This window comes from Schistocerca cancellata, chromosome 9 (genome assembly GCF_023864275.1).
Source record: "Schistocerca cancellata isolate TAMUIC-IGC-003103 chromosome 9, iqSchCanc2.1, whole genome shotgun sequence".
Lineage (NCBI taxonomy): Eukaryota > Metazoa > Arthropoda > Insecta > Orthoptera > Acrididae > Schistocerca > Schistocerca cancellata.
Window position 1 is genome coordinate 152,793,128 of NC_064634.1, and position 23,115 is coordinate 152,816,242.

At 43.5% G+C, this 23,115-nt stretch overlaps 1 protein-coding gene across 1 annotated transcript in view; it reads right to left on the reverse strand.

The window, feature by feature from the left end:
- LOC126101249 (brachyurin-like) overlaps window positions 1–23,115 on the reverse strand; it is a 119,081-nt gene that overhangs the window by 48,047 nt on the left and 47,919 nt on the right. The window contains exon 3 of the mRNA XM_049911936.1: window positions 12,577–12,745. Within this exon, the coding sequence (XP_049767893.1) occupies window positions 12,577–12,745 (169 nt within the window). The remainder of the gene's footprint in view (window positions 1–12,576; window positions 12,746–23,115) is intronic.

Genomic DNA, 23,115 nt, shown 5'->3' on the forward strand with positions numbered 1-23,115 from the left:
CCTCAGATAAATATTATAGATTGGTGGATTTTAAACAGGCCTTTTTTGAAGAGCACTGGGGAAAATGGAAACAAATAGAGGTTATAAATAAATTTTGGCCACAGGAAAAGTATGATCCCAAGAGAGAGGGCATTAAAATATTTGTACAGAAATGGGTAACTACTTTGTCATATTTAAATACCAAGGTTGAAACAGCACAAATTGCTATGGAAATTGAAAACAAGCTACCATTGTATTGGAGGAACAAGATCATATCAGCTCCTCAGGATGATACCAATAGGTTCATTCTCATCTTGAGAGAGTGGAAAACTTTTAAAAAAGAGGAGGAAAATGATAGAAGGGATTATAGGCCTTCCGCTAGACTCAATGACAACAGAGCAGAAGTTACTGTAAACGGAATATGGATACAAAGGGATAATGGTCTGGTGCAGTCACCTGATGTAACGGATAGGAGCAGCCCACTCGGTAACCGGAGTGTCAGAGCGAATGGCGTCATACAGGACGGAAACGAATAGCAGTCTGTAATAGAACGTTGACCCGTGGTCCAGGGGTAGCCTCTTTGATTCATAATCAAAACGTCTTCGGTCCCGGGTTCGATCCCCGCCACTGCCTAAATTTTGATAAATAATCAGCATTGGCGGCCGAAGACTTTCGGCATAAGAAGTCAGCCTCATTCTGCCAACGGCCTTGTCAAAGAGGGCGGAGGAGCGGGTAGAGGTACAGGGCACTCTCTTGTCCTAGGGGTGGGAAATTGCCCCTAAAGGCGGACGAATCAGCAATAATCAACGACATGAGGATGCAGAAGGCAATGGAAACCACTGCATTAAAGACACGGAACGTGCATCCACAGGACATATGGCCTGTAATTGAAGAAGTGTCATGATGATCTCTCCATTGGCAAAAGATTCCGGAATAGCCCCCCATTCGGATCTCCGGGAGGGGGCTGCCAAGGGGGAGGTTACCATGAGAAAAAGATTGAATAATCTACGAAAGGATAAGGTTCTACAAGTCGGGGCGTGGAATGTCAGAAGCTTGAACGTGGTAGGGAAACTAGAAAATCTGAAAAGGGAAATGCAAAGGCTCGATCTAAATATAGTAGGGGTCAGTGAAGTGAAGTGGAAGGAAGACAAGGATTTCTGGTCAGATGAGTATCGGGTAATATCAATAGCAGCATAAAATGGTATAACAGGTGTAGGATTCGTTATGAATAGGAAGGTAGGGCAGAGGGTGTGTTACTGTGAACAGTTCTGTGACTGGGTTGTTCTAATCAGAATCGACAGCAAACCAACACCGACAACGATAGGTCAGGTATACATGCCGACGTCGCAAGCTGAAGATGAACAGATAGAGAAAGTGTATGAGGATATTGAAAGGGTAATGCAGTATGCAAAGGAGGGCGAAAATCTAATAGTCATAGGCGACTGGAATGCAGTTGTAGGGGAAGGAGTAGAAGAAATGGTTACAGGAGAAAATGGGCTTGGGACAAGGAATGAAAGAGGAGAAAGACTAATTGAGTTCTGTAACAAGTTTCAGCTAGTAATAGCGAATACCCTGTTCAAGAATCACAAGAGGAGGAGGTATATTTGGAAAAGGCCTGGAGATACGGGAAGATTTCAATTAGATTACATCATGGTCGACAGAGATTCCGAAATCAGATACTGGATTGTAAGGCGTACCCAGGAGCACATATAGACTCAGATCACAAAATAGTAGTGATGAAGAGTAGGCTGAAGTTCAAGACATTAGTCAGGAAGAATCAATACGCAAAGAAATGGGATACGGAAGTACTAAGGAATGACGAGATACGTTTGAAGTTCTCTAACGCTATAGATACAGCAATAAGGAATAGCGCAGTAGGCAGTACAGTTGAAGAGGAATGGACATCTCTAAAAAGGGCCATCACAGAAGTTGGGAAGGAAAACATAGGTACAAAGAAGGTAGCTGCGAAGAAACCATGGGTAACAAAAGAATACTTCAGTTGACTGATGAAAGGAGGAAGTACAAACATGTTCCGGGAAAATCAGGAATACAGAAATACAAGTCGCTGAGGAATGAAATAAATAGGAAGTGCAGGGAAACTAAGATGAAATGGCTGCAGGAAAAATGTGATGACATCGAAAAAGATATGATTGTCGGAAGGACAGACTCAGCATACAGGAAAGTCAAAAAAAGCTTTGCTGACATTAAAAGCAACGGTGGTAACATTAAGAGTGCAACGGGAATTCCACTGTTAAATGCAGTGGAGAGAGCAGATAGGTGGAAAGAATACATTGAAAGCCTCTATGAGGGTGAAGATTTGTCTGATGTGATAGAAGAAGAAACAGGAGTCGATTTAGAAGAGATAGGGGATCCAGTATTAGAATCGGAATTTAAAAGAGCTTTGGAGGACTTACGGTCAAATAAGGCAGAAGGGGTAGATAAAATTCAATCAGAATTTCTAAAATCATTGGGGGAAGTGGCAACAAAACGACTATTCACGTTGGTGTGTAGAATATATGAGTCTGGCGATATACAATCTGACTTTCGGAAAAGCATCATCCACACAATTCCGAAGACGGTAAGAGGTGACAAGCGCGAGAATTATCGCACAATCCGCTTAACAGCTCATGCATGGAAGCTGTTTACAAGAATAATATACAGAAGAATGGAAAAGAAAATTGAGAATGCGCTAGGTGACGATCAGTTTGGCTTTAAGAAAAGTAAAGGGACGAGAGAGGCAATTCTGACATTATGGCTAATAATGGAAGCAAGGCTTAAGAAAAATCAAGGCACTTTCATAGGATCTGTCGGCCTGGAAAAAGCGTTCGACAATATAAAATGGTGCAAGCTGTTCGAGATTCTGAAAAAAGTAGGGGTAAGCTATAGGGAGAGACGGGTCATATACAATATGTACAACAAACAAGAGGGAATAATAAGAGTGGACGATCAAGAACGAAGTGCTCGTATTAAGAAGGGTGTAAGACAAGGCTGTAGCCTTTCGCCCCTACTCTTCAATCTGTACATCGAGGAAGCAATGATGGAAATAAAAGAAAGGTTCAGGAGTGGAATTAAAATACAAGGTGAAAGGATATCAATGGTACGATTCGCTGATGACATTGCTATCCTGAGTGAAAGTGAAGAAGAATTAAATGATCTGCTGAACGGAACGAACAGTCTAATGAGTACACAGTATGGTTTGAGAGTAAATCGGAGAAAGACGAAGGTAATGAGAAGTAGTACAGGGTTATTACAAATGATTGAAGCGATTTCACAACTCTACAATAACTTTATTATTTGAGATATTTTCACAATGCTTTGCACACACATACAAAAACTCAAAAAGTTTTTTAGGCATTCACAAATGTTCGGTATGTGCTCCATTAGTGATTCGGCAGACATCAAGCCGATAATCAAGTTCCTCCCACACTCGGCGCAGCATGTCCCCATCAATGAGTTCGAAAGCATCGTTGATTCGAGCTTGCAGTTCTGGCACGTTTCTTGGTAGAGGAGGTTTGAACACTGCATTTTTCACATAACGCCACAGAAAGAAATCGCATGGGGTTAAGTCGGGAGAGCGTGGAGGCCATGACATGAATTGCTGATCATGATCTCCACCACGACCGATCCATTTGCCGGCCGAAGTGGCCGTGCGGTTACAGGCGCTGCAGTCTGGAACCGCAAGACCACTACGGTCGCAGGTTCGAATCCTGCCTCGGGCATGGATGTTTGTGATGTCCTTAGGTTAGTTAGGTTTAACTAGTTCTAAGTTCTAGGGGACTAATGACCTCAGCAGTTGAGTCCCATAGTGCTCGGAGCCATTTGAACATTTGAACCGATCCATCGGTTTTCCAATCTCCTGTTTAAGAAATGCCGATCATCATGATGGAAGTGCCGTGGAGCACCATCCTGTTGAAAGATGAAGTCGGCGCTGTCGGTCTCCAGTTGTGGCATGAGCCAATTTTCCAGCATGTCCAGATACATGTGTCCTGTAACGTTTTTTTCGCAGAAGAAAAAGGGGCCGTAAACTTTAAACCGTGAGATTGCACAAAACACGTTAACTTCTGGTGAATTGCGAATTTGTTGCACGAATGCGTGAGGATTCTCTACCGCCCAGATTCGCACATTGTGTCTGTTCACTTCACCATTAAGAAAAAAAGTTGCTTCATCGCACTGAACGCATCCTCTTCCATGAGCTGATGCAACCGCGCCGAAAATTCAAAGCGTTTGACTTTGTCATCGGGTGTCAGGGCTTGTAGCAATTGTAAACGGTAAGGCTTCTGCTTTAGCCTTTTCCGTAAGATTTTCCAAACCGTCGGATGTGGTACGTTTAGCTCCTTGCTTGCTTTGTTCGTCGACATCCGCGGGCTACGCGTGAAACTTGCCCGCACGCCTTCAACCGTTTCTTCGCTCACTGCAGACCGACCCGTTGATTTCCCCTTACAGAGGCATCCAGAAGCTTTAAACTGCACATACCATCACCGAATAGAGTTAGCAGTTGGTGGATCTTTGTTGAACTTCGTCCTGAAGTGTCGTTGCACTGTTATCACTGACGGACGTGAGTGCATTTCAAACACGACATACGCTTTCTCAGCTCCTGTCGCCATTTTGTCTCACTGCGCTCTCGTGCGCTCTGGCGGCAGAAACCTGAAGTGCGGCTTCAGCCGAACAAAACTTTATGAGTTTTTCTACGTATCTGTAGTGTGTCGTGACCATATGTCAATGAATGGAGCTACAGTGAATTTATGAAATCGCTTCAATCATCTGTAATAGTCCTGTAGAAATGAGAACAGCGAGAAACTTAACATCAGGATTGATGGCCATGAAGTCAATGAAGTTAAAGAATTCTGCTACCTAGGCAGTAAAATAACCAATGACGGACGGAGCAAGGAGGACATCAAGAGCAGACTCGCTATAGCAAAAAAGGCATTTCTGGCCAAGAGAAGTCTACTAATATCAAATACCGGCCTTAATTTGAGGAATAAATTTCTGAGGATGTACGTCTTGAGTACAGCATTGTATGGTAGTGAAACATGGACTGTGGGAAAACCGGAACAGAAGAGAATCGAAGCATTCGAGATGTGGTGCTATAGACGAATGTTGAAAATTAGGTGGACTGATAAGGTAATGAATGAGGAGGTTCTACGCAGAATCGGAGAGGAAAGGAATATGTGGAAAACACTGATAAGGAGAAGGGACAGGATGATAGTACATCTGCTAAGACATGAGGGAATGACTTCCATGGTACTAGAGGGAGCTGTAGAGGGCAAAAACTGTAGAGGAAGACAGAGATTGGAATATGTCAAGCAAATAATTGAGGACGTAGGTTGCAAGTGCTACTCTGAGATGAAGAGGTTAGCACAGGAAAGGAATTCGTGGCGGGCCGCATCAAACCAGTCAGTAGACTGATGACCAAAAAAAAAAAAAAAACGCTAGCGTTTGCAGACTGAAGCAGTACAAGTTAAACCCGCTAGTGACACCATTTGTAAGAACGGTACCTACGGAACATCATAGGAATAATGTAATAGAAATCAGGAGGCCAGAGGAGAGTGACACTGAAAAACAGTTTGGCTGTTCGGGAAATTACGTATCATTTTTTGAAAAGAAAATTACCGATAAAGATTGCAGGAAGCATGTTAAGGAGGTATATACTGAAAGTGAAGACTCAGATCCGGAGGTGAGGGAGAATTAGCACTGCAAAGCAGACGCTGAGTTACCCGTAAACTGTGGAACTAATATATTAACTTGTGAAGCAATGTTAGAAGTGCAGAGGGAAGAATATGATAAGGTAGAAGCAGTAGTGAATAGATTAAATGAAGTAATCTTAGAAAGGGAGGAAGAAGAATCAGAAGAGGAAGAAGAAGGAGATGAATTAAATAATTCTGACAACACCTTGGACAGGGTTGCAGAAACAAAAGTTGTTATGGAGGGTGAGAAGTTAGAGAGATGTTTTGATTTATCTGTAGTGGACAGGATAGTAAAAGCCGCCACTACCAATGAAGTGAAAGAGGACCCAGTTAAGGTATATGTACTTTCCACAGAACGGGTAGGTTTTGACAGGTGCGAAGTAGTGCAGGATTTGTTAGAAGAACCTGAGTCTGTAGACAAAAGAGAATATATTGGGCAACGTATCATTGAAGTAACTGTGTTTAAAGAAAAGGTTCCTTCTTTAATAGATACTGGTTCTGAAGTCTGTGCAGTGTCCCAGAATTTTGTAAATGGCCGGCCGGTGTGATTGAGCGGTTCTAGGTCCTTCAGTCCGGAACCACTCTGCTGCTTTGGTCGTAGGTTCGAATCCTACCTCGGGCATGGATGTGTGTGATGTCCTTAGGTTAGTTAGTTTTGAGCAGTTCTAAGTCTAGGCGACTGATTACCTCAGATGTTGAGCTTAGAGCCATTTGAACCATTTTTTTTTTTTTTTTTTTGTTAATGCCCTCACTGAAAGTAAGCAACTAGTTATAATGGCAGTGAGTGGGCTGAAAATTATGGTGGCCCCTGGGGAAAGTAAGAAGGTGGTTACCAATTATTGTAAGTGGATTACAAATAGAACTAAATTTTTTGATTATTAATGGACTCAGTGTTGAAATGTTGGTAGGTGCCGATTTCTTACATAAATGTGAAGGATGGGTTAATTTTGGGACAAATGATGTGATTATTAGAGTAAATGAAAAACCGATAGTTATTCTCTTTATAGGGATAAAACATTGTGTAGACAATGAACAAAGTGATATTTCGATAAGATCTCCAGTGCGGAAAAATTGATTGAGGGCTACAATGAATTTGGAGAAAGGAAGGAATTGGCTCCTTCTCAGACGGAAAAGTTAGGATTAGGATCGAGGAAAAACTAAAGGAATTTACGGAATTGACGGAAGTACAAAAACAAGATTTGAGACAAATTTTGAACAAGCATTGTGAAGTATTTTCAGACCAATCCAGGTTAGTAAGGGATTATGAGTGCTATTTGACTGTGAAAGAGAATGCACATTTTTTTCCGAAAACCATTTGCTGTTCCGGAAGTACATAAGGAAGCAGTTCGAGACTTGATACAGGAAATGCTCGATTGGGGAATAATAGAAAAAGCAATTAGTGTATATAATAACCCATTGGTTGTTGTACCTAGAAAGGATGGGTCTATTAGGCTTGCTTTAGAGGCTACGGCATTGAGCAAAATCACATTGCCAGAGAGTGATAGGTCTGAAAATATTGAGGAGTTTTTACAAAAATTTAAGGGGACAAGATTTTTCACATCTATGGGTGTAACGTGTGGTTACTGGAACCTGCCATTGGCTAAGGAATCTCGAAAGTACACAGCTTTTCTGTTTGAAGGACGGTGTTACCAATTATACAAAGTGGTGCCTTTTTGGTTTAAACATCAATGTCTGTGCATTTGTTAGGGCGATATCCCAGGTTCTAGGTGACCATTTCTTAAGGAGAATCACAGTTTATGTGGATGATGTATTAATTTCGATTCCCACTTGGAAAGAGCACTGCCTGTTGTTAGACAAGGTGTTAGATGCAATTAAAATGGGGCGAATGAAACTGAAACTGGACAAAACGGAATTTGTTAAGAAAGAGATTAAATTCCTGGGACATATTGTGGGTGGTGATGGAATTATGCCCGATCTAGGAAAGATAAAGGCTATTAGAGATTATCAAGCACCAACCTCACATAAAGAATTAAAAGGAATGACTGGACTTTTTTGGTTTTATCGCGAATTTGTGTCTGGGCAGTTATTTAATGCATCTTGTTTGAGGGAATTACTTAAGAAAAATATTCCCTATAAGTGGACCCAGGTGTGTCAAACAGCATTTGTAGAACTTAAAGAAGCACTGATGAATAGTCAAATTTTGAACCATCCTGATTTTTCTGAATCTTTTTGTCTGGGATCAGATGCATGTGGTTATGGTTTGGGGATGGAATTATTCCAGATAGAAACTGTGCGAGAAGAGCAGGTCCATAAAACGATCGCATTTGCAATTCGATCGTCGCAATAAGCAGAGAAGAATTATAGTATTTCTGAATTGGAAGCATTAGCCGTTATTTTCGAATTGAAAATATTTGAACAATCTCTTTTGGGACATAAAGTTATAATTTTTACTGATCAGAGTGCTTTAATATATTTAAATATTTGTCAACTTAAACACAGTAGACTGAGGAGGTGGTCTACGTATTTACAGCAATTTGTTGATGAAATGATGTGTATAAAAGGTTCTTAAAACATTGTGGCAGATGCTTTATCCAGAAGAGTAATGGAAAAAGAGCAGGGGGTAGATCCATTAAGGAACCAGGATTGTGATGAAATTTTGTTTGTGGTCATTAAACAGCAGGAAGAGGGACCAATTAAGCGCATCTGTAAAAATCTTAGACGGGAACAAGACGAAAATCTGAAATCGGTAAATGCAGGAAAGGTCACCCTGATTTTCCAAAATTAGCTTAATATTACGAGATATACAAGTCGCCAGATCTGAACCCGATCTAACACATCGATATGACTGAATGCGGCGTCAGAGCTTATCGCCCCCTCTCCGTAATTTACGGGAGTTAGGTGACTTGTGTGTGCGTATCTGGTGCCAACTCCCTCCAGTGACGTACCAAGGCCTCATTGCTGCCATGCCACGGCGAGTCGGTCCTGTTATCTATGCCAAAATGGACATACTGACCCTGGTGGCCGAGCGGTTCTAGGCGCTTCAGTCCGGAACCGCGGGACTTCTACGGTCGCAGGTTCGAATCCTGCCTCGGGCATATATATGTGTGATGTCCTTAGGTTAGTTAGGTTTTAGTAGCTCTAAGTTCTAGGGGACTGATGACCTCAGATCTTAAGTCCTATAGTGCTCAGAGCCATTTGAAGCATTTTGGACATACCGCCTCTTAGGTAGGTGGTCATGTTCTTCTCTGATCAGTGTAAGTTAGCAGTAAGCAAAGTGTGCAGGGAGTGGTTGACGAAATAATGAGGCCAGAGACTTTCAAGTACTGGGAAATGTTTCAGCTAATGCAAGGCTGTAGGAAAGACTACACAGGGTTGAATGGATGGCGAAAGGATGTTCAATCGACACTTTGGAGATGCCCAGGTCTTGTCTGGAACCTAGTAACTCCTTCCAAGAGCCGCCAGTAACAAGAGACGTGCCAGAAGAACAGAACGTAAAGGATCTCAGCCCTGCTTGCCGCTCAAACGTCCATTACGCGTAAAATTTCGTGAGACTGAGAATTCACCATTTTTCGAAGTTTAAATAGTCACCAGAGAGCTAGTTTGGGTATGGCCAGGGCACCGTCACCCTGGCCCAGGCCTAGAGAGCCCTGTGTGCCGTCTGATAACCGGCAAAATCGTGGCAGATCGAGCTGGAAGGAAGGCGTTTTCTACTGGCACAAGTAGGTGATGATGTGTTTGGTGGTAGGGGGATCAGTAAAGTTGGATTAGCTGTGCATGTACATACATATCTGCAATTAGTGCCACTTCCTAAGCTTCGAACCGCAGACGTAAGACTATTTATCTTATTCTTATCTTACTACACGTTAAACTGACTCTACCAGTCGGCTGCTTTGGTCTGCAAAACTAGCTCCTTGTTATAAGCATGCACTTAATTTTCAGTTATAAAATCAAGTCTTACTTGTTCAAGCTACTTTAAGGAATTTTCAGACCAAGTATGCTGGCAATTCGCTAGGATTACCATATGCTAGTGTGTTTGGTGTTAATGATTATCTTAATGCGAACCATTGCATAAATCAGAGGCCAGAAACAGTGATGCAAACAAACTGCACGGTACTGCGTGAGGAGACTTACATCGACCCGACAACAGCTCATATATAAAAACTGTGAGATACAATGCAATGTACGTTTCACGGTGAAATAGGAAATATTGCAATACCGTGTTTATCAGAATCATAGCTGCAAGTGTTGGATGTTGCTAAATTTTATACATTAACATCGATACCAGATGAAAATTGTTCCTGCCAGAGCACCTAAAATGCGAATATGCTCCTCTTTAAAAGACTAACAGGAAAGCGGGGAACTAGTTGCTTCGATTCTCATTCCGCCTCCCACCAAAAATTTTGGCATGTGAACATTGTGGTGTCACCGCCAGACACCACACTTGCTAGGTGGTAGTTTTCAAATCGGCCGCGGTCCGCTAGTATACGACGGACCCGCGTGTCGCCACTGTCAGTAATTGCAGACCGAGCGCCACCACACGGCAGGTCTAGAGAGACGTACTAGCACTCGTCCCAGTTGTGCAGCCGACGTTGCTAGCCATGGTTCACTGAGAATTACGCTGTCATTTGCCGAGACGATAGTTAGCATAGCCTTCAGCTACATTTGCTACGACCTAGCAAGGCGCCATTACCAGTATAGATATTGAGATTCTATTAGTGTATCATCAAGAGCGATGTTCTACAAATGTTGATTAAAGTTAAGTATTCCAGAAGCTACGTACTTTTCTTTATAGCATTCATTACGTATCCTGTTTCAGACCTCACGCCAGCCTGCGTGAGTTTAAGCGAGTGCCTTTCGGCTTCCTCTCATTGCGTCTAGGCTGTCTCGTCTAGACACAACAAACATATTCCCGATCACTTAACACCGAAGATCCTACATCCTTTTAGTCAGTCTCTCTTTGTAGTGAAGCCTTCATACTCAGCATCTCCCTCTCACTATTAGTGTATATGTGTCTCTCTCCCACTTTTTCCTATTACTCCCATTGGCACTCTCCGCTGTCAGTCTCTACCACTGTCACTGTCGCCATCTCTTTCTCTCGCTCTATGTTACCACTGTGTGTATCTCCGCCACTTTCGTTGTCTCTCTCTGTCCCATTGTTATTGTCTTTGTACCATTCTTCGTCTCTCACTGTCTCTTTCTCTCTCGCTTACAGTCAGCTGTCTTCTTCTTCAGCCACTATTGTCACTTCTCCAGACATGTCCTTGCTCAATGTTTTGACCCCTAGACATGGAAACCTTAACACGTGGATATAGTGCATGAGGGAAAGGGCAAATTGTTTCGTTTGAAAGTTCTCCAGTCTGTGGGATCCTGATCCCCCCCCCCCCCCAACCCCTTTTCTCACCAAGAAAGTCTATATATGGTCTCTACTCATCTCTCTTTTCATTTACACTGTCTCCTCTCCTTTGCTCCCACTGCTACTATCTCGGCCCATATCTCTTTCTCTTTTACTGCCGCTGTCTCTCACTAGCCATCACCATCTTCTCTCTCTTTGGCTTTCACTGCTACTGGATTCGTCCATCTCTGTTTATCTTTCATTGTTATTCTCTCTCACACACAATCACAGTCTCCTCTCTCTTTCTTTACCATTGACACTGCCTCCTCTTTCTTCCACTGTTAATGTCTCTGCCCTCTTTCAGCACAAAAAGGCATTAAAGTGTTTGCCTGAGGCAGCTGGTTCCCCACCTCTCTGTCAAAGTCTTTTAAAGACGACCACTTTCGCCATTTTCTGCTCTGACGGGAGCATTTTTCAGCTGGTTCATTTTTTCCCCTGTTACACTATTTATTTATACGCTTAAACATTTACAAACTGTGACACATATAAAAAACAAATAAGTACGCATAACACAAGCTTAACACAAAACCATCACCCATCCAACGCAAGTCCGCCTTACAATACATGGATAAAAATGCACGGTATCTGTACGCTACAGCTACAGTATACCAAAAAATATGGCGTTTGATTTTCAAGCACAAAGAATTTCGTGGATCCAAATAAATTTTTGAAAAGTGTCTATGCTGCTAGGTGGCACCACCGAATAAATTCCATGTCAAGACACAAGACAGCCTGTATAGGCGTGAATTACCCGTTTCACAGAACCAGCGGGTCTCAAAGTTTTACTGGTGTAAAAATCGCAAGTAAAAACAAAGTTTTAAGACCCCAGAACCCTAAGCAAGTGTTCACTATGTCACGTAAAAGAATATTTATGCCTCATGCTGGATATTAAGAGCATATTTTACTTGCATAAGTACGGTATCTTTGAACCTCTGAACCTCGGTAATGGATAATTATACAAAAAAATTACCGAAGTTTATCTTCTTAAGAAGAAGATAAAATCATCTTAAAAATCCTTCATAATTTCATCGAAGTGTCATGAAAAGAAATTAAAGAAATGGTCATCCCCAAAGCTGATGCTTCTCTTACCGAAAAATTACTGTTTTGGGGGTTTTCTCAGGAATTGCCCATGAACAAATGGTGCCTTTACAAGCTGCCTAAGTTCCACTGTACACTCACCTAATGCAGAAGAACCAACCGATTGAAGCAATTAGCATGGGCTGGAAAAAGTAGGTAACGTTTAAATTTTGGCTCTGTACTGGAGGTTAGATACAGTGTGCCCGTTCTTCCGATAGGTGTACAAATAGTCCCTTGGCCAAGGGTTCCCAAAACACTTGATCTCTCGTCTCTGAGATCAGTTGAACCAGAGATATGACTCCCTCAAGAAAGACATTTTCGGCTCGACTTTTTGGAACATGTTGGTAGCGCGTAGAGTCGTGAACGGCCCGATATATTCAAACAATACGTCTGAAGCACTCGAATTCGGCCATTGTATCGAGAGTTTGCGTTAATTTTTGAACACCTTTGTGCAAGTGTTCTCCGGCTGCTGTTGCTACTCACGAGTTGGTGCAGTGGGCAGCGGTGAGGACCGCCTTCTCGGAGATAAGGGATCCGCCGCATATCATCCTCCTGTCGCCTTTGACGGAAACCTGGTATGGGAATTGGCCGAGCTTCGCTTGTTGCCCGTTGACTATGTAGGTCGCGTGCTTTCCAGTCGAAGGCAACTTGCCTGAAACAAGACGTCGCATCACGCCACAGTCATTCCTGTCCCACCGTGGAAGTCGTGAAACACGCCAGTTGCAACAGGTATGTACAGTCGTGGACAAAACGAGCGAGACCCCTCGCCTTTTCGTGATGCCGATCTGCACGGCTTTAAAGTCTGCTACACAGCATAAGAGGCAAGGCGACGAAGTGCTACCAACATACTATGCACAGGCGTGAAACTGACAAACTATCTGAACTTTTTAGGCTGTTTTTAATCATTTGTAAGACTATATAAATGCTGATTAGTGTGTTAAATACAACACGTAAATATAAGACAGAACTGAAAGAAGAAACGCTAATTGGTATGAATTGTGCCAAAAAAAAAATGAATTTCAACTTATCGAGATAACATGACTGTTTTAGTAAGGCAAAGAACCCCAGATCGTTACGAATTAGCAAAATATTATCCCCATTCGGCCGCGAAACGGTCTGTGTCAACGTTCAGACCTGTCATACTGGATTACCGTTGCTAGCCTACCATGAAAGTGTGCAAATTTAGCAATGCGTGAAGATTCATAATGAAATTCAGTTAAAAATCATTCAGTGCCACACTTAAGTCAATTCCATTATTGACAGAAGCGGAAAAAGTAGGCAGTAACATGTATGAAATTTTACAAGAGTGTCATATTGACATCCACGGGGCGCCAGTACAGAATAAAGGTAGCGATAAAACGTATTGGGGGCGCGAGAATTTCTTAAAATTGCTTTGCTGATATTCTACCTGCCTCCATCGAGATTAGAACCGGAAACAAACCAGACCCTCCTTTCACTACGCTAGCAGACAACCCAGGCAAGCAGCCCTCTATTATTAACCCAGACATGAGTAAGCCGGCAATTTCGCAATGAAAATGACAAAATGACCTGCAGTTTCTGTTGCATAGAGCTTTCTAGACTCAAAAACATGAATTTTCTTCCTTTATGTCACCGCTTATGTGACAATCATTCGGGATGTTTATCGAAATAACAAAATACTGTTATGAGAGAGTAAATTTAGTAGGATAATTCTGCACCACCCCAGGAAATAAACGGCTACATAGCTGCCAACCGTATTATACACTGTTTACAATTCTCCACTAGACTCGCCACAACCAGAAAACGTTCATTAGCCGAAGTGTTTCTCTAGCCAGCTAGCAATGGGAATGTTCGCACTTCTAAAACGCGGTGGCATTAATACTGGGATGTGAATTACCACGTGTATAGGCAAATGGATTCTATTTGCATTCCTGTAAACGTGATTTGGATCGAAAGCGTAGCTACGATTAATATGCTGATGTATCGCCTGCAACTAGCACATTTCGAATAAAGAGTAGGGGGCGTTATTTATGCGGCCCTGATTTTCAGTAGCTGTCGTAGCTTGTTTTCGTTGTTAGAGTTTCGTCACCTAAACCGATAAAAACGGAACCCTACTAGTCTCACTTTCTTGACCGTCTATCGGTCTACCCAACCCTTAAAACCCGTTTACCTCCAGAACGGGTAGACATAATAAGCGTAAATGTATCGTACTTCTTGCGGTAACCGGTCCCTTGGTGGTGTAAAAAAGTGAGCTTCTATGTCAACGCAATCTAAAGATACGGCCGTTTATGTAAAGAAAAACAAAGTAAGAGCATATGGACTATCAGACCAATTGTGTGATTGGATTGAAGAGTTCCTAGATAACAGGACGCAGCATGTTATTCTCAATGGAGAGAAGTCTTCCGAAGTAAGAGTGATTTCAGGTGTGCCGCAGGGGAGTGTCATAGGACATTTGCTATTCACAATATACATAAATGACCTGGTGGATGACATCGGAAGTTCACTGAGGCTTTTTGCAGATGATGCTGTGGTGTATCGAGAGGTTGTAACAATGGAAAATTGTACTGAAATGCAGGAGGATCTGCAGCGAATTGACGCATGGTGCAGGGAATGGCAATTGAATCTCAATGTAGACAAGTGTAATGTGCTGCGAATACACAGAAAGATAGATCCTTTATCATTTAGCTACAAAATAGCAGGTCAGCAACTGGAAGCGGTTAATACCATAAATTATCTGGGAGTACGCATTAGGAGTGATTTAAAATGGAATGATCATATAATGTTGACTGTCGGTAAAGCAGATGCCAGACTGAGATTCATTGGAAGAATCCTAAGGAAATGCAATCCGAAAACAAAGGAAGTAGGTTACAGTACGCTTGTTCGCCCACTGCTTGAATATTGCTCAGCAGTGTGGGATCCGTACCAGATAGGGTTGATACAAGACATAGAGAAGATCCAACGCAGAGCAGCGCGCTTCGTTACAGGATCATTTAGTAATCGCGAAAGCGTTACGGAGATGATAGATAAACTCCAGTGGAAGACTCTGCAGGAGAGACGCTCAGTAGCTCGGTACGGGCTTTTGTCAAAGTTTCGAGAACATACCTTCACCGAAGAGTCAAGCAGTATATTGCTCCCTCCTACGTATATCTCGCGAAGAGACCATGAGTATAAAATCAGAGAGATTAGAGCCCACACAGAGGCATACCGACAATCCTTCTTTCCACGAACAATACGAGACTGGAATAGAAGGGAGAACCGATAGAGGTACTGAAGGTACCCTCCGCCACACACCGTCAGGTGGCTTGCGGAGTATGGATGTAGATGTAGATGTAGAAAATTTACGGGAAACGTCAAAAAATGGCTTCAAGAACTATGCAACCAAACTGCTTATGTCATCAGCCCCTAGACCTAGAACTACTTAAACCTAGCTAGCCTAAGGAGATCACAGACATCTATACCCGAGGTAGGATTCCAATCTGCGACTGAAGCAGCCGCGCTTCGTGACTGAAGCGCCTGGAACCGCTCGGCCACCGCACCCGGCGAAACCCTATTCACCTCATGTATAATGATAATTTATACTGTCTAGTGAGGATAAACTGTATTCGCCAGCAACTCAGATCGTTTGATCACGGAACTTTTACGAAACTACATTCAAACTTTGCTCTAAGTCGTCTGAAATATCCATTTATAAACACCCTAGGAACGTCGTGTGGGATACCCACTTCTGAAGACGCTGGCAGATACTGCAGTACCATAACAAGAAGGCAAGAATTTATTGTTATTGGTGCATGCATGACACTTTATTTCAATATCAATTTAACGCGCCTAGGTGTTCGTATATGGCTGAAAGTAATGAACAAAAAGTAAATAAACAGTAAACAACTTTGATGTTCAAATCAAATGAAATTCACATGTCACAATTACAACATAATTTCGTTGTTACATCTACATCTACATCAACAGGATTTCTTTGCAATCCAGACTTACGTGGTTGGTTCAAAAATGGCTCTGAGCACTATGCGACTTAACTTCTGAGGCCATCAGTCCCCTGGAACTTAGAACTAATTAAACCTAACTAACCTAAGGACCTCACACACATCCATGCCCGAGGTAGGATTCGAACCTGCGACCGTAGCGGTCTCTCGGGTCCAGACTGTAGCGCCTAGAAGCGCACGGCCACTTCGACCGGCCCAGACTTACGTGCTTGGCAGAAGGTTCGGACTATTTCTCTACCGTCCCACTCATTAACAGTGTGCGGGAAAAAGGACCACTTAAATCTTTTCATGCGAGCCTTGAATTACGTTATTACTATGGTTTCTTCCTGCGTAAGTTCCCGAGGAAATAATGTTTTGGCATTCAGAACAGATGTTAGTGATTGAAATTTCGTATAAAGATCTCGCGGCAACGAAAAACGCTTTTTTTTTTCGTGAACGTTACCCCAACTCGATTATCAAATCTGGGACCCTCTCTCCCCTATTTCGTGACATTACAAATCGTGCTACCGTCCCTTGGACGTTTTTGCGTGCACAGTCAATCGCGTCTGTCAAGGATATTATAGCAGTGGACGGACAAACGTAGTGTAGGCAGTGTTTTCAGTTGGCATGCTGCGTATTCTTAGTGTGCGGCCAATAAAACGCAGTCATTCGTTTGCCTTCCCCACAAAAGTATGTTTTCGACCGTCCAGTTTAAGTTTTACTTGGTACTGAGATGAACTGACAGTGCTTCGACTTGTGTTTTGTCATGTAACCGAAAGTTAATTATTGTTATTGGACGCAGCTTTCGTGTTTAATGTATTCCTCAGTCAACAGAGTACACTCCTCGTACACCACACATAACTGTTTCAAAGTATTAAATTGTTACTGGTGTTACCAAGTTGCAGTGGTCATCTTAACTTGCCGTTTTGAAGCAAAGGAAAATATTATAGCGAAATGTAGCAACTAAGAAGCCGAGTATCCAAATAAACAAACATTTCCGGTTTAAGTAGTTGCAGTCGATCTACTACACAGTAACGTAAATTAGGAGCAAAGTCCATTAGTGTATCGTTATCAGGAAAACCAGCCCTCATAATGCAAAGTGCCACTACAAGAAAGAAAGTTTCCAAACATGTCAATGGGTAGTCGAGGAAAGTGGACGCATTCTGTCTACGCCACTTAAGAGGGGACACGCCAAGTGTCATACCCCGATCTTGCTGAAACTTCGCTCAGTGAAAGAGGGGAAAAAATAAGCGAACACGTGTCTCGGCTTATCTGCTTACACTCTACCGCTTCTGAGAAAACGACGGTCAAAGTTTTCAATGCGCTGTTGCTATAGTGTAGATACCTCTTAGCGGGTAAGGATTCAACTGCGGCTACCATAGCGACTTCGGAACTTTGCGCTGCCAGTTCGAAACCCGGTTTTTCCATCCCCCCCCCCCCCACTCTCTGAATTATCTACGAATGTTTATTCCAATTTATGTTGAAGCACTGTTGTCGTTCAGTTAATTTACTGTGTACAGAAATAAGTTAGAAAGGTTGGTTCAAATGGCTCTGACAAGGGAACCTCCCCATCGCACCCCCTTCAGATTTAGTTACAAGTTGGCACAGGGATAGGCCTTGAAAAACTGAACACAGATCAATCGAGAAAACAGGAAGAAGTTGTGTGGAACTATGAAAAAAATAAGCAAAATATACAAACTGAGTAGTCCATGTGCAATCTAGGCAACATCAAGGAGAGTATGAGCGTACGAGCGTCGTGGTCCCGTGGTTAGCGTGAGCAGCTACAAAACGAGAGGTCCTTGGTTCAAGACTTCTCTCGAATGAAAAGTTTAATTTTTTATTTTCAGACAATTATCAAAGTTCAGGCACTCACACATAATCAACTTCGCTCTCCAAAATTCCAGGACATGGTCAGATTTGCTTGGACGAAATGCAGGATTTGACGGACTACACACGGAAACATTTGAAAACGTAAAAAACATATGTTTTGACAGAGCACAGGGAAAACTGTGCGACTGTGAAACTGTTGCATTCATTTGTTGCAGTTTATGTGACAAACTCTTATGTTTTCATCACTTTTTTGGGAGTGATTATCACATCCACAAGAAAACCTAAATCGGGCAAGGTAGAAGAATCTTTCTACCCATTCGCCAAGTGTGCAAGATAGGTGGGTCGATAACATATTCCTGTCATGTGACGCACACGCCGTCACCAGTGTCGTATAGAATATATCAGACGTGTTTTCCTGTGGAGCAATCGGTTGACCTATGACCTTGCGATCAAATGTTTTCTGTTCCTATTTGAGGGGCACGTCCTGTCGTCTACTAATCGCACGGTTTTGCGGTGCGGTCGCAAAACACAGAACTGAACTTATTACAGTGAACAGAGACGTCAATGAATGAACGGACAGATCGTAACTTTGCTAAAATAAAGAAAGTAAAATTTTCACTCGAGGGAAGACTCGAACCTAGGACCTCTTGTTCCGCAGCTGCTCACTCTAACCACGGGACCACGGTGCTCCTCAGCTGACTTAGTCCTTGATGTTGCCTACGTTGCACATGGACTACTCAGTTTGTATATTTTGCTTATTTTTTCATAGTTCCACACAACTTCTTCCTGTTTTCTCCATTGATGTGTGTTCAGTTTTTCAAGGCCTATCCACTATGTCAATTTATAACTAAATCTGAGGGGGGTGCTATGGGGAGGTTCCCTTGTGAGCACTATGGGACTCAACTGCTGTAGCCATAAGTCCCCTAGAACTTAGAACTACTTAAACCTAACTAACCTAAGGACAGCACACAACACCCAGTCATCACGAGGCAGAGAAAATCCCTGACCCCGCCGGGAATCGAACCCGGGAACCCGGGCGTGGGAAGCGAGAACGCTACCGCACGACCACGAGATGCGGGCAGTTAAAAATGGAACACATAGTGCGTAGTGGGGCGATCACTCTGTTGTAGAAATAATTCAGAAGCCAAGATCGCTTAAATACTGTTTACTGGATAACCGGTTTCAACGTATGCCATCATCGGATCTGAATGTAGATTAACATTTATAAACCATTTGGATATAACGATACATGAGGCAGACTAGATGATTTTAGATCAGCTCGTCTCATTCGTTTATTATTTTTTTAATTCATTAATTACAAATAAAGTTAATTGGCGAATAATGACAACATTATTTCAACATAAATGAGAAAAAAACGTTCGTAGATAATTCTGACAGAGAGGCAGGAAAAAATAATAATAAAAATACCCAATATGGTCTCGAACACGAGAATCAAAGTTAAGCAGGAACGACGGTAGCCACTGAGCCACCGCTTCAATTGCGTTCTCGGCTGCAGAAGGTATCTACACTATAGCAACAGCGCGTTGATAACTTTGACCGTCGTTTTCTCGGAAACGGTCGAGTGTCTGCAGATAAGTCGAAACACACGTTCGCTTATTTTGTCCTCTCCTTCACTGAGCAAAGTTTCCGGACAATCAGCCTATGACACCTGGCGAGTTCCCCTCGTTAGTCGAGTCGCTTCTTACGCCCGGCGAGAATTATGTACGCCTCAGAGTAAACTGCGTCACTTGGAAACACGGCAAGCGGGGATAAACACGATTTCCTTCTTATAAGGCAATCTTCTACAGCTAAAATTCACGAAGTGTTCTTCAGGTTGCCTTAAATATGTCAGAAATGTTTCTTGCGTTAGGCCTGCCGCATATGCAAAACGTAAACGTTTCATTTCATGTAATATTTATCAGGATAAGACATGACAAGAGTGGACCAGTCCCTTCTGAGAAAAATTACAAATTCTAAGTTGCTCCACTATGTAATGACACGGGTAGGGGCTTGAGATCTCTCGTTTATGCCATCGATTTCCGTGTTACACATACTTGGCCACTGCGTTGTGGCTGCCATCGTGGAGGAGGCAGTCTGTTTCTTGCTAGCGCTGTTTCCGCAGCAGATATTAACCGCGACAAATCATTCAGTCAACGCTAAATGGCCCATCTGGCTGAGGCAGACAAGGGCGCTATAATAGCACTCCATGCAGAGGGATTTTCAAATGGCTATATGGGAAGAACTATGGGTCTTCACAAGTAGACGGTAGCCAGGTGGATCAGACGAAAGGAAGAGAGTGGTAACCTGAATGGGAGGCCTCATGGCCGTCGCCGCAAAACAAAAGTAGCTCACGATCAGCAGATACGCCGTTTCACTGACAACCACCCATTTGTCAACGCACGACAAATTCAGCTAACTTTGGGTCTCAATGTTAGCAGTAAGACCGTCACTCGTCGTCTAAGGGAAGGTGGACTGAGAGCAAGAAGCGCTGCTGTGAAAGAGACATTGACTGTTTCCCACAGAGGAGCTCGCCTTTCTTTAGCTGCTGGAAATGTCGACAAACCTCTCCAGTTTTTGGGCGAGTGATTTTCACGGACGAAAAAGTTTTCTCTATAGCATCAACCGGAAAAGTACTTGTTTACCGGCCTAAAGGTGCTAGGTATAATCGAAAATACACTCCTGGAAATTGAAATAAGAACACCGTGAATTCATTGGCCCAAGAAGGGGAAACTTTATTGACACATTCCTGGGGTCAGATACATCACATGATCACACTGACAGAACGGCTTGCCTTGCCATTTCCACCTGGCGCCTCAGTTGGACCAGCGTTCGTGCTGGACGTGCAGACCGCGTGAGACGACGCTTCATCCAGTCCCAAACATGCTCAATGGGGGACAGATCCGGAGATCTTGCTGGCCAGGGTAGTTGACTTACACCTTCTAGAGCACGTTGGGTGGCACGGGATAATGCGGACGTGCATTGTCCTGTTGGAACAGCAAGTTCCCTTGCCAGTCTAGGAATGGTAGAACGATGGGTTCGATGACGGTTTGGATGTACCGTGCACTATTCAGTGTCCCCTCGACGATCACCAGTGGTGTACGGCCAGTGTAGGAGATCGCTCCCCACACCATGATGCCGGGTGTTGGCCCTGTGTGCCTCGGTCGTATGCAGTCCTGATTGTGGCGCTCACCTGCACGGCGCCAAACACGCATACGACCATCATTGGCACCAAGGCAGAAGCGACTCTCATCGCTGAAGACGACACGTCTCCATTCGTCCCTCCATTCACGCCTGTCGCGACACCACTGGAGGCGGACTGCATGATGTTGGGGCGTGAGCGGAAGACGGCCTAACGGTGTGCGGGACCGTAGCCCAGCTTCATGGAGACGGTTGCGAATGGACCTCGCCGATACCCCAGGAGCAACAGTGTCCCTAATTTGCTGGGAAGTGGCGGTGCGGTCCCCTACGGCACTGCGTAGGATCCTACGGTCTTGGCGTGCATCCGTGCGTCGCTGCGGTCCGGTCCCAGGTCGACGGGCACGTGCACCTTCCGCCGACCACTGGCGACAACATCGATGTACTGTGGAGACCTCACGCCCCACGTGTTGAGCAATTCGGCGGAACGTCCACCCGGCCTCCCGCATGCCCACTATACGCCCTCGCTCAAAGTCCGTCAACTGCACATACGGTTCACGTCCACGCTGTCGCGGCATGCTACCAGTGTTAAAGACTGCGATGGAGCTCCGTATGCCACGGCAAACTGGCTGACACTGACGGCGGCGGTGCACAAATGCTGCGCAGCTAGCGCCATTCGACGGCCAACACCGCGGTTCCTGGTGTGTCCGCTGTGCCGTGCGTGTGATCATTGCTTGTATAGCCCTCTCGCAGTGTCCGGAGCAAGTATGGTGGGTCTGACACACCGGTGTCAATGTGTTCTTTTTTCCATTTCCAGGAGTGTATATTTACAGTTGCCGAAGGAGTGGCAGGGAGTCGGTAACGGTATGGGCATGGATATCGGCCGAAGGGTGTGGGCTCCTGTGGGAAGTGGAAGGAAGATTCGATGCGCGCAATTACATATCAATTCTGGAGAACGTGATGTTGCCTTCTGTGACAGCAAGATTTGGCGACGATCAGATCATGTTCCACCAAGATCGCTCGCCTATTCATATGGTTAAGAGGTGGTTCGACGACCATAGTAATATTACTGCAATGGAATGGCCACCTAAAGGAGCTGACATGTATCCCATTGAGAATATTTGGGCAGAAATGGTCAGAGTAATACGAGAAAAGGGGCAGTCACCGTCGACTCGCCGACAGCTTTCTGATGTGATTCATGACGCTTGGAATGAGTTACTTGAATATCCTAGTTATGTGGCTAGAGTTGTGGGCTCAATGCCCAACAGACTTCGAGCTGTTGTGGAAGCCGAAGGAGGCTATACGCGATACTAAGCAGCATCAGCAGAGGTGCTTTTTTTTTTTCAACCCTTCACCAATCAACTGCAACAGCTGTTTCAAGTTTTTTTTTCAGACCTATATTTTACATAATTTCAAGGAAACGCAGTAAGTGGAATGTGGACAAACAAATTAATTCACAGCAAGATATGTAATATTTAATTTGATAACAGAAGAAATACACACCTTATATATTCATGCAGTCTCTAAAAAATACATGACACACGTGTATATGCAAGAAGGGTACAAAACAATTCAGCACAAATAAAAAATATTGAGGAGAAGCTCGCCGATGAAGGCGTAATTGGAGAACAAAGGTTGGGCTGGAAGGAGAGGTAAGGAGGCCCGAAAAAGCAGAGAAAAATCAAATACCCAATAGACTCTGAGTCGTTGTCGCAGCAGAGGGCGGTTGGTATATGCGATTCGGAGCAACAGTAGAAGAATAGTTTTATTTACTGATTTTTGAGGCTTTATTTTGTAACGGCTAAACAGTGCTGCATCATGAGACCCACTATTTGTCCACATGTGGCTAAACATCATAGGTGTAAAAAATTTTGAGAGGTGCCGAAGTTCTCTGGAAGAGTAACGTGTTTTAGACAAGAAGATGATTTTTAGTTCATTTCATTTTAACCATTCACACTATGCTTTGACATTGTAATCTTTGATTTCATTTTATTATTGTGTATCTTTTCTTCGGTGTAAGTCAACGGTAGTAAGTTTCAAGATATGAAGAATAACTGGAAGTTTTTAATTTGTGGAATAGCGTATATAACAGTTGATATTTTCA